Genomic DNA, 11,815 nt, shown 5'->3' with positions numbered 1-11,815 from the left:
GTACCCTACAAAAATTACCGCAAGTCAATCGCCCAAGCGGCTGCTAAGATATGAGCCTCTCAAAATCACTACTTTTGCAAAACAGCTTGAACACCCTTGACTTTTCACGTGGCACGTGCCACGACGGTCACCGAGATGTATCAAAAGTAGTCAATTACGGGGAAGAAGGGATGGGGCTACCCAGCAAAAAAGACCGCAGGCCAATCGGTCCAGCGGTTGCTGAGATATAAGCCTCTCAAAAGCGTTACAGGCCGGGCCGGGCCGGGCCGGGCCGGGCCGCTCATACTGAGATTTTTCCGTTATATTGAAAAGACTCATTAGCCGAATGTCGCTTTGCCAAATAGTAGTTCCGTATTGCCGTGTTGCCTCCCGTTGCGCAGTGTATTATTATTTTGCCGTAAAACCGGTCTCAACTCCTTTCCCCGCTTGCTCAGTGATGTTCCATTCTCCTTTGTTAACTGAAAGACGCCAAACACACCAAAGCACGTATATTCTAAGCTCGTTGGGCGAGATCAGGGCGGGGTGCCCGAAGTATCGAGGCGATGTGGGTGAACGGGGGAGGCGCTGGGGAGGCGCAGTGGAGGGGTGTTCAGTGGGAGCGGCGGTCCCGACGATGAGCGGCGTCTATGGCGAGGCAGGCACGCCGGACGTCGAGGCGGGGTCCACGTATGTAGGACGCATAGGTGTGTCCCTGCCACCGGCCGGACGCTTGTATAGTCTGGTCGGGTGTGCCTGTGGCGGCCGCAGCGGTGGCGAACCCGATGCGGAGGCTGTGGGTGGTGAGTTTTCCAGATGCGGAGCAGAGATTGGTTTTCAGCAAGTTGTTGAGCCAAGAAATGGTGGCGTAAGAGCCGGATGCCAGGATGAAGAGCGGGAGGTCGGCTGGGAGGTGACCCGTGTAGGCCAGGTAGCGGTCCATGGCGCGAACAGGGCAGGCCGATCCTTGGAGTCGGGGTAACGTGACGACATGTCCTTTTCCGGTTTGGTCGGTTTTGGAGGCCGGGATGGTGAGGGTGAGGGCGTCATTATCAGTGGTGACATGACGGCGGAGACACGTGCGGCGGGGAGAGTAGGCGCTTGCGCTGGGAGCTAGGTATTCACTGCCCCGTAGGGCTCCGAAGAACCCCATTGTCACAGCTGCCCACGCGGCCAGGCGGTCTTGAGTGGGGAGGGCGCCGCGTCGGAGTCTGCGACGGAGTGAAGTGAGAAGAGAAAGAGACATCGGGAGCCGTTTCTTGGTTGGCAGACGGGGCTTCTTGGCTACTGCTCGGAGGGCCAGGCGGACGCGTGCTGACAGCCCCAACCATGGCAGGTTATTGGCCACGTGCCAGTGTCGTATGCCAGCGAGGTGGGCCGTCACTGTGGCTTTGGACGCGCCGCGCAGGCAGAGGTGTGTCACATAGCGCAGAGTGGTGCTCTCCTCGGCAGGAAGTGGGTGAATCGCATGCGCCTGACAGAACTGGCGAAACTTCGCGATGGCGCGACGGTAGATTTTCCTGGTAGCCGGCGCTAATCCAGCCCGAATCAGCCGTCGAGCCGCCGCGTCTAGATCCGCCAGGCGGAGGCCGCGGTACACTCTGTCGCCGGCGCTGCCAGGAAGGCCGTGAGCGGCCTCGGGAGCGGCGTGGCGGACGTCTCCGCCGCCGGATGGAGGCGGTGGAACCTCGCGACCTGTAACCGGGAGAGGGCATCAGCCGCGGCGTTCTCCGACCCATTGATGTGCGTGATGCGCAGGGCGAAAGAGTGTCGCGCAGCGGCGAACAGTGCCTGTCGTATGAGGGACATGAGACGCGGGTCTTTAGACCATCCCTTCTCCCACGCGCCGACGACACCGGAGTTGTCACAGTGCATGGAGATGCGGAGACCGGACCAATGGGAACCCCAGAGCAGGCAGGCCGCGAGAATGGGGATCATCTCGAGCCAGGAGATGGAGTCCGCCCACTCTGCGGTGGCTTCCGGCCAGGGCGCGGAGAACCATGCCGCCCCGCAGAACCCTCCGAAGCCCACGGTGGAGGCGTCAGTGTACAGGTGCAGGTCGGCCGCGGGTGTCCAGGTGGGATGGATGAGGGGGGCGGTGCCGTTCCAGTCCGGGAGCATTTCGAGCCACCAGTCCAGATCGAGTCTGGTGTCTCGCCTGATCGTCACCCAGTGATGTGGGCGGTGGACAGAGTGAGCGGTGTCTAATAACCTACGAAAGAAACTGCGTCCGGCTGGAATACATTTTGTTGCGTGCACCAGTTTTCCCACTAGACTCAGCAGGCGCCTCTGACGGACAGTGCGGGAGGCTCGGATCTCTCGGAGGAGCGTGATCAGCGCCTGCAGTTTGGCTTGCGGCAGGGAGATGGTCATGTTGGCTGTGTTGAGGACGCAGCCGAGGAGTTCCATCTTTGTTGACGGAGCGCAGCACTTCTGTTCGGACAGAGGGACTTTGCACTGTTCGCAGATGGTCAGGAAGACGTCGTAGGCTCGCTCGCAGTCAGCTGAGTCGGCTGGGCCGATGAAGAAAAAATCATCGAGATAGTGGTGAATGTGCGGGTGAGCGGCGTGGAAGCGGGCTGTGATAGCTAGGATATCAGCCAAGTCGTTGAAAATTGCGCAGGCTGACCGTAAGCCGAAAGGGAGGCGGACGTCATAGAAGAATGTTGAATTCCATTGAAACCCAAGCAGCCAGCGCTGAGATGGGAGGACCGGGATCAGGCGGAAGGCGTGTTTGAGGTCGGCTTTTGCGAGCAGGGCACCGCGGGGCCCTTGTGCGTAGATGTGCTGGATGGCTTCGTCCATCGATGTGTATTGCACGGTGAAGGCATCTTTGTCGATGTGGGCGTTGACACTCAGGCCCTCCGGCTGGGATAAGTCGAGAATCAAACGCACGGTGCCATCAGGTTTCACTCGGGCTCCGAGAGGGTTGCAACGGAAAGGAGTCATAGGTGGCGTTGGGAAGGGGCCCATGGTGTGTCCCCTGGCGAGTTCTGCTTCTAGGGCGGCGGTTACGGCAGTGGGGTTGGCGCGGGCCGATGCGTTATTGGGGCGGGAAGTGGAGACGGGGGGACCGGTGTAGCCGATGTCGGCGCCATGCTCAAGGCGGTCGAGCACCGGGTGCAACAAAATGGAGGGAACAGCCGGGGTGGCGAGTTGCCGCAGCGCGGAGACATCGATGGGTGTGGTGGGGGGTGGGGGAGACGAGTCAATTGGGCCGACGGCGGCGATGTCGGAGCTTACCGCGTCTGGGTTTAGTGCCAGCGAGACTTCTGCTGTCTCGGCCCGGTCAGCGCGGGCCGATGGGGGATGGACCCTGGCTGGCCCGGGGCCGCCATCAGGCACTGTCGGGCTGGGTGCGGGCCGCGGCAGATGGTGCAGGCGTGCTGGCGCTTGCACGTGCCCCCGCTGTAGCAGCCGGCTCCGTTGTAGCGGAGGCACAGTTCGTTTGGGGCGCCCCCTGGGCGCTGTGCGGCGGGTCCGGCGTAACGGCTGCTGGCGGCGGCCGTTGGGGCGGCGGGTGGCGGGAGGCCGCCGGCCAATCCCGTGCACTCCGTTAAGGACGCAGCGTCATGGTAGTCGTCCCCGTATGTGGCCATGTGTGTGCGGGCTCGCTCATCTAGGTCGCGCAGCGCGCTTGTGGGCAGGCTCTCACCCCGGCTCTGGATCCAGAGTAGGTATGTTGCCCATTGCACCGCCGCGGCTGGAAAGAAGTACGTTCTATATGCGGCGATGGTGGTGACACCCCGCATGTAGGCCGCCGGGCTCAGCGGCGGGTATCGCGTCGGCGCAGCGCCCCGCGGTCCGTCCGATGGCGCGTGCGGGAACACCACCGCCTCTACTGAGGCCACCTTGCTGCGGTCGGCCAGTGTCTTGAGGGCTGTGGCGCTGACCGTCGGCCGCTTTAGGCCTCTAGGCGGTGGGGGCTGCTGAGACCGCCGGGGCACGATACTCATGTCCAGGAAGTCCGTGATGGGCTGTCGACCTTGAGTCTTGGAGCGCTTCCGCGACCTCGACACCCGACCGTGGTCGGACGAAGAGTCGGACGGCGTGTCAGACTCGGTCCAGTCGGAGTCCGACGTTCGCAGGGACGGTGAGCGGCGTCGTCGGTATCTTGAAGCCTCTCTGGTGGAGCAGTGGCGCCGCTTCGCTGAGCGTTTTTCCGACCTGTGTCGGTGTTCGCGGCTGGAACCGCGGTACGACTCCGCCCCGTGCCGGGCGGCGGTGCCCTCCGGGCTGGCCGATCGGCGGGCTGTGCGATCGGCGGTCCTGGCCGGTCCTTGGCGGCGGGTGTGGCTGGTTGCTCGTGACGGCGTCACCGAGCGTCGAGGAGGCGTTGCCTCCGGGCTGTCCGAGCTGATGTCCGTAGCGACGTCTTGTGCTGGTGTGCCGAGACTGGCTGGTCCGGGGTCGGCGGGAGGGCGCGGTGCCAGCGCTGCCTGCAGTGCAGCGGACGAAGAGACTGGCCGTGTCTGTTGCCGGCCTGTAAGTAGTGATCGGGGTGGCGAGGTCAGCCGGCGGGCTGTAGTGAGAGGTGTAGGGGACATGGGCGACCGAGCTCGGTCAGCAAGGCTGGGGCAGCGAGATCGTCCAGCTGTTAAAGCGACGAGGTGAGCTAGCAGGCCGAGTTCGATCAGCGTGCTGGGGCGATGGGTCAGCAAACGGTCTGGGGCACTAAGGTCAGCCAGCGGGCCGGGGCAACGGGCCATCGAGATGGCCGTGTTCAGGGTGTTGAGTGGAATGAGCGATGGGGGGGGGGGGGGGGGGGTGAAGAAATAGCTGTGAACATGAGTCGGTAAATCTGTTATGAGGGCTGCTGTTACCATTGCGGAGCAGTGTCAGAAATGGCCTGCTTCACCGTGTTTTGGAAACGTAGAAACTTTGTTCTGTGGACCTTTCCACTATTAAAATGACAAATGTTAGTTAGCTGCTGCTTATTATCACAGCAAATGCTGCTGAAAACGCACACAGGACACAACAACCAACTACCTGGTGATGCCTGGTATGTGATTGAACATTCCTGTGTCACCAAACCTTCAAAATTCTTCTTTTTATTTTCTTCAAAATTCCCAAAATTTGTTCTGTCAGTCAGAAGAACTTTGTGCTGTGAACATAGGTCGCTAAACCACTGTTCTCACGCTGTTGCGGAGTGCTTACAACTGAAACGTGTTAGAATCAATTTCTCGATATTAGCACAAAGTAACTAACACAGATGTTTAGCTGCTTGTTCGGCGCATTAAAGCAAACCATATTACCTGAAAACGTATGAAACCAAACCATATGCAAACTAGAGAAAAGAGGGAAGTTTAGTCATCATCTGTTGATCTGTTTTATTGGATTCATTTATTCGTTTATTTATTTATTTAAGATTCTTTCCAAAGCGTTGAAAGGAGGTTAGGTAAGACACCTACTCAGTACTGAGTGAACATGTTGGCTATCTTGCTCGGGCTCATCAAGCAATGTTGATATGCAAATTGATGGTATTGTGTACCTAGATCTCATAACTATTTGCGATTGTAGTTGTATACTCTTGGATCTAAGGGTCTTCGGTTTGTCTGAATGTAAGCCGGCTTTTAATAATTGCCAGCGGGCTGAGGGACACAAGGTGTACTGGCCAGCGGACCAGGCAGTCGGGGCAGCCAGCGGGCTGAGGGCATGAGATTGGCCAGCGGGCCGGGCAGCAAGGGCAGCCGGCGGGCTGAGGGGGCATGCGGTCCGGCCAGCGGGCTGGGCAGCAAGGGCAGCCATCTGTCTGAGGGCAAGAGGTCTAGCCAGCGGCCCTACAACAAGGGCAGCCATCTGGCTGAGGGCATGAGTTCTGGCCAGCGGGCCTACAACGAGGGCAGCCAGCGGGCTGAGGGCGTGAGGTCTGGCCAGCGGGCCTACAACAAGGGCAGCCAGCGGGCTGAGGGCATGAGTTCTGGCCAGCGGGCCTACAACAAGGGCAGCCAGCGGGCTGAGGCAAGAGGTCTGGCCAGCGGGCCTACAAGGAGGGCAGCCAGCGGGCTGAGGCAAGAGGTCTGGCCAGCGGGCCTACAACAAGGGCAGCCAGCGGGCTGAGGCATGAGGTCTGGCCAGCGGGCCAGGCAGCAAGGGCATCTGTAGCGGGCAGAGGGCATGAGGTTAGCGGGCCGGGCAACCACCTTGTGTAAGGGTCGGTATGGCGTTGGTAGTTTGTAAGGGAGAGGCGTATTAAAAGATTCAACTGTCATTGGTGCCAGTGCAGGGCTGGCTAATCAAGGGCGAGAGGGTGGTCAGCGTGTGAGAAGTAGGCGGACCATAAATAAACTTATCTGCTGGTAATCGAACCCGGGACCTCCTGCGTGGCAGGCGAGCATTCTACCACTAAACCACCGATGCCTTACTGTCCCAGATAACCTGTGATTAAGTATATCAACAACAAACAACCCCATGAGAAAAACCCGGGTGGCAAACACAGACATTGTTGCATAGAGGCGAGATGTTAGCCATGTAAAGGCAGGAGCCATGTAAGTGAGAGCTGTGGTTGCGACGCAGGAAGAGGGGCTAGTATAGAGCAAATAGACCCCCGAGTGGGGCCCCGTGTACGATCGCACTGGACGTGCGGCGAAAATGGCGCGCCTTCACAGATGCCATACCGTTAGTTGTCCTCGAATAATTACAAAAGGGTAAAATACCTGGTTGTTTCCGGCGACGCACCATCCTGCAGCGGCAGGTGAGGCAGTTGTAGTGATCAAGGCGTGAAAATACACGTTTGCAAATCGCTAAATCGCTTGTGCTTCGCACTCGTAAAGGAAGATGGAAGATGGCTATTGGCTACCCAAGAGGTGGCCAAATTCCTGATGCGATGCGGGGTTTACCCATAACGTTATTTATCCATATACATATTATTATTATTAATTTTTTTAATAAATTATGAACTGACTTACGTACGTCTTAGTACATGAAGCACTTTTGATAAGTGCGATATAGCGACCATCTCTACATCACGTACCTAGTGCCATCTATCGTCCTCCTACGGACCTAAAACTTGCATGGATGTAGATGTCGCTGCTTGTCGTCCAGCCCTCGCGAGTCGCGACCGTCTAATGTACCGTGATCGTCGCGAGCTCCGATACGTTACCACTTCTCTCGCTGCGCTCGCTCGCTCGTAATCATGGCGCTCATTCATAAAAGTACACTAAACATCACAGCCAAAGTTCCGATAAATAAATATAAATCAGTAACAAAAGAATGCAGTAACACAACAATACATTATTTAGGTCATAACTGAACCATAAATATCAATTAAATCATAACATACTCTTTCCTCTCTTTCTGTCTGGCGCGGTCCACGTGTATCAGTATCGGGCATCACCCATTACGGCGGCGCCCAGCTCCGCGCCGATTCTCGCCGCCGCCACGACGACGATCACCGCAACCAAATAATATCGAGTCGCGGGCACACTCGCATGCGATTTCCTGGCTACCCAAAAAGTCTGTTTCAGTCATGCTATCAAAACATGGTACCGTAAAGTGGGGCTATTTGAGATAGTGGGGCTATTTGAGACAGTAAGGTAGTGGTTTAGTAAAATCGTTGTAAAATGAAAACCGTTTGATATTTTTTTAGGTCATTTTTTTTTTGTCATTTTTGCTTAGGCTGATGTGGAATTGAACAGTGAATGACCTGAATAAACTTTTTGAAAAATTTCGAAAAGTTTTGAAAGAAATTTGGGGTAAAACACGAAATACAGAAAAACGCACAAATTAAGTTGCTCGAAAAGGACCCCTACCTGCCGCTTAACACAGTTGAAATTTTAACAGCTTCGGCACTGCATCTATCGTTACTACCGTTTTACTTAAAGGCTAAGCATATTTTTCATGAAAATAGATAGATAGATTGATACATAGTTTATTAAGACCCTCCATTGACATGGTTTTTATGGTGTCTACGTCAATGACAAATAAACAGACATTGTAAAAACGCTTAGGCAAGACAGGTGCTACATAAAAAATGACACACTGGCATAAAACAGTGAATATAAAACATGTGAGAACCGTGCTATACCTACATGACAAGTGACAGCTGACTACCTGTGGCTATTCCACGCACTCGCCGCACGATAAAGAAAACTTCGGCGGGCAAACTCGGTGCGGACCCGGGGCAGCTGCAGCCGGCCGTCGGACACGGCGCGGGTGCTGCGGGATGACACATCGGCTCGCAGTGCGAACTGTTGGCGCAGAAGTTCGGGAGTGATAGTGTTACGCGGCGTTTCCGATTAATGTATTGATATTTCGATGTGATGATGCGATGTTGAGGTGTCGATGCCGATTTTGATTGGCATGTCGTGGTTTCCTTCCTGTTTCCTTTGGTTCTGGTCGTAATGCTCTCAACTAGTCTTCCTGTTTTCTTTGTTCAACATCATCGCCGCCGCGTAACGCCTCTCACGCTCGTCCGTCAGTTTGTCGGCAGATCATTAAGCAGTTTAGATTCCCAAAGCCCAAAATGCATAAAAGCAACAAGCTGTCGTGACTGACTAATTTTGTTAAAGTCTGAATTGTGTCAATTTGCACTCTCATATCTCGGTAAACGTTCAGTGTCTACGCATCATAGGTAAATTAGACCAAACAAAGCGCACCAATAATGCCAGGAAAACTCAATAGCCCCATTTACTGTTCCGCTACAAGCGCGTTGCGAGATTGTGAAGAGAGAGGGAGAGAGAGTGAGAGTGAGAGAGAGAGAATGAAAGTGAGAGAGAGAGAGGGGGGAGAGAGAGGGAGAGAGAGAGGGGGGGGGGGGTAGTTCCGTCGACAACTATCGATTCGTTTTTTCATGCCATAAAACGGGCAGCGGACACGCCGAGTGATCCCGGCCACACCTGCACAGCCTACTACTGTCTTACTTGTAAAACTTGTCGGCCCGGGTGACCTGACGGAGACTTTGCTAGACGCGCGGAGAGAACAGGCTATAAGCAAGTTACTAATTCGTTTTGTTCCGAGCCAAAGTTGTATCAGTCAAGTACGTGGTGGTGACACTTGTCTGTACTGGGCGGAACGAGACAACATCACAATATAATGACGCCTCCTCGGTCCTGCGGCGCGCGCGGCTCGGCGCGGCTCGGCGCGGCTGTAAAACGATTATCGATTCGGATTGTTACTAAGCGATGAGTGCAGTGGCACCTGCGCATTGTCGGTCGGCCGTACTGAGAGCCGTCCTATTCTCTCTGGGGTTGAGTATCGATTTCACTGTTCAGCGTCATAAACGAGCAGCTGGTGACACTGCTACTGATGGACACGCCCGGGCAATACAGGCCCGCTCAGAGCGGTCACAAATAATATCGATCAAGGGTAGTTCATCCGACTTTTTGGCAAGTGTTAAATGGTCGGGATGGGCAGCTAGCATCATCATCTCTGGGCTTCCGCAACTGACATTAGTACATGCATGCACCTCTCGTTCATTATTCAGGTCATCCTGGAAGCAACCTGTAGCTGAAATTGACTACAGAGTCAGCCCACTCTGAAGGCAATTAGGAGCTTCCGTGATGAGCTGATAATAATCACCTTCACGCAGCAAACATACTTCGGAAAAGGATCCCAGAAATTAGTAGCCCCCTCCATGCGGCTAATCATGGCACCACCATACAGCCCCGTTACATGCGATACCCCTTTGTCGTGACCTATTGCGGGTCACGGAACTCTAACCACCTCGGGAGTACGCCCGGAACATCTTCAATACCTCGGGAATCGCCCGGAATATCTTGCCACCTCGGGAGTACGCCCGGAACATCTGTAACACCTCGGGAATCGCCCGGAATATCTTACCACCTCGGGAGTACGCCCGGAACACCTGTAACACCTCGGGAATCGCCCGGAATATCTTACCACCTCGGGAGTACGCCCGGAACATCTTTAACACCTCGGGAATCGCCCGGAATATCTTACCACCTCGGGAGTACGCCCGGAACATCTGTAACACCTCGGGAATCGCCCGGAATATCTTACCACCTCGGGAGTACGCCCGGAACATCTGTAACACCTCGGGAATCGCCCGGAATAACCACCACGAAATTCACCCGGATATCAAACAACGGCGTCAACGTAAAGCATCACCCCTCATCTGGGCGAGCGAATCAGACACGCACACTGCGCCGCCGCTTCTCACCAGGGGCGGTGCAGGGAATCGAACAACGACGCCTGCCCGTCTCGCCGCCGTATTACGACGGTACGGGCCCAAAACTGGATCTGACCTTCAGCCAGCCAATGGCATGACCCCAGACATTCGGAAATGGGTGGAGACATGCAGCTGATATCTCATGCAACGACCAACACTGCCTTAAGTACAAATGCGCTGCTCTGACCCCAACAAAGAGAACCATATCTTATTTCTCATTCCCTGGCAATTTAAATGTATAATCCAGTCGATTGTGTATACTGTACCACCACGCTTCAGCTCGCTTCCATAGAGAGGTAATTACGGCCACGCATGGGCAGCCGTCGCTGTCTCATTTATGGGGGCAGTAAACCCAGCGCTGACGCAGAGCAGTCGGGAGATCTGGGCTGGTACTGTAGAAACTTTACTGTAAATAAGCTTCACACACTGACACGTATGTTCTATGTGGATTCGTCGAAGCTCTCACTGATGCAAAGCATGTTGCCAATAATAACCATCGATAGTAATAATTTACCCTACTTGATATAATGCTGACGACTGAACTTACATTACTGGCAAGGCGGCTGAACGCTAGGCCATGTGTCTCTCTCAACCAATCAATTGTTGTCCTGTAAATTAGTCGCTGAATAGAAGAATTGAGCCAACGAGCAATAGTTGTTTATCTTATTGACTTAGTCGCAATGTCTTTCGGTTATCTGCTGCAGTAACAATTTACATAAATGATAATAATGCGGCGTCCCTCCTAAATGGCTGACGCTAATAGGGCGAACTGGCGCGCCTGGAATTCTGCTGAGTTTGGCGGGGTGATATTGCCGTAGTTTACTAAATACGCACTGAATGCCGATTATATGAAGGTCCTTCCACGAGTATAGGACATTAATGAATGATAATGATGCGACGTCCCCTGAACTAAGCGGCTACGGCTAATTTAGTGAGCCGGTGCGACGGAAATTCTACTGAGTTGGGCAGAGTGATATTGACGTAGTTAACCAAATCTACCAGACGCACTGAATGAAGACAATAAGAGGGCCCTTCAACAAAGATAACAGAACAATTGACCATAGAATAAATTGACATCGACGTAATGCCTCATTGGCATCAATTTCACTGCTGAGAGTCACTGTACCGAAAGATAGAGTTCATCACAAAATTAAAGCGGGCGTCGCTTTTACGTTTTGAGGGAAAGCTAACCAGTAATACCTAAAGCTAGACGCGATACCTGTTCCTGATCATGCGTTTTGTTGGGTGCACGTCAGAATAGCTAGTGACATTTGAGCTAGTGACTTTTGAACTAGTACAAAACAGCTAGTGCCTCAAAACAGCTAGTGACAAAACAGCTAGCGTCAAAATAGCTAGTGAAGCAAAATAGCTAGTGCTTAGAAACAGCTAGTTACAAAACAGCTAGCGTCAAAGTAGCTAGTGAAGCATAAAGAGCTAGTGCCTCAAGACAGCTAGTGACGAAATAGCTATCGTCAAAATAGCAATTTCGTTGGACCTCTGTTCCCTTCCCATTCACTTCGCTTCAAAAATGCAAGATATCTATGACTGTAAATATGTATTTCCCGCGATATGCCATCTCTTTAATTCCCCGGTGCCCCGCTTCTAATTTGTTGTTTGTCCTAGGGATCCCGTCCTCTGCCCTCCTAGCATTCCAAATAATTTTGTCAAACTACGGTGCTCTTCTGCTCCTTCTACCCGTGGGGACTCTTC

General features: G+C 54.2%; 2 protein-coding genes across 2 annotated transcripts; both read right to left on the bottom strand.

Annotated features, from left to right (window-relative positions):
* Nucleotides 1–1,545: 1,545 nt before the first annotated feature.
* LOC122393299 lies at nt 1,546–2,925 on the bottom strand. The gene has a single exon (XM_043389198.1). It carries the CDS (start codon nt 2,923–2,925, stop codon nt 1,546–1,548), a length of 1,380 nt encoding a protein of 459 aa, XP_043245133.1.
* Nucleotides 2,926–3,230: 305 nt separating this feature from the next.
* LOC122393298 lies at nt 3,231–6,758 on the bottom strand. Its single transcript, XM_043389197.1, has 2 exons — nt 6,633–6,758; nt 3,231–4,459 (listed from the first exon to the last, which is right to left on the bottom strand). Exons 1-2 carry the CDS (start codon nt 6,655–6,657, stop codon nt 3,231–3,233), a joined length of 1,254 nt encoding a protein of 417 aa, XP_043245132.1. The 5' UTR covers nt 6,658–6,758.
* Between the last annotated feature and the right edge of the window lie 5,057 nt (nt 6,759–11,815).

The sequence above is a fragment of the Amphibalanus amphitrite genome, unplaced genomic scaffold (genome assembly GCF_019059575.1).
Source record: "Amphibalanus amphitrite isolate SeventyFive unplaced genomic scaffold, NRLGWU_Aamphi_draft 000528F_arrow, whole genome shotgun sequence".
NCBI lineage: Eukaryota > Metazoa > Arthropoda > Thecostraca > Balanomorpha > Balanidae > Amphibalanus > Amphibalanus amphitrite.
This window is presented reverse-complemented; position numbering and strand designations above follow the sequence as displayed.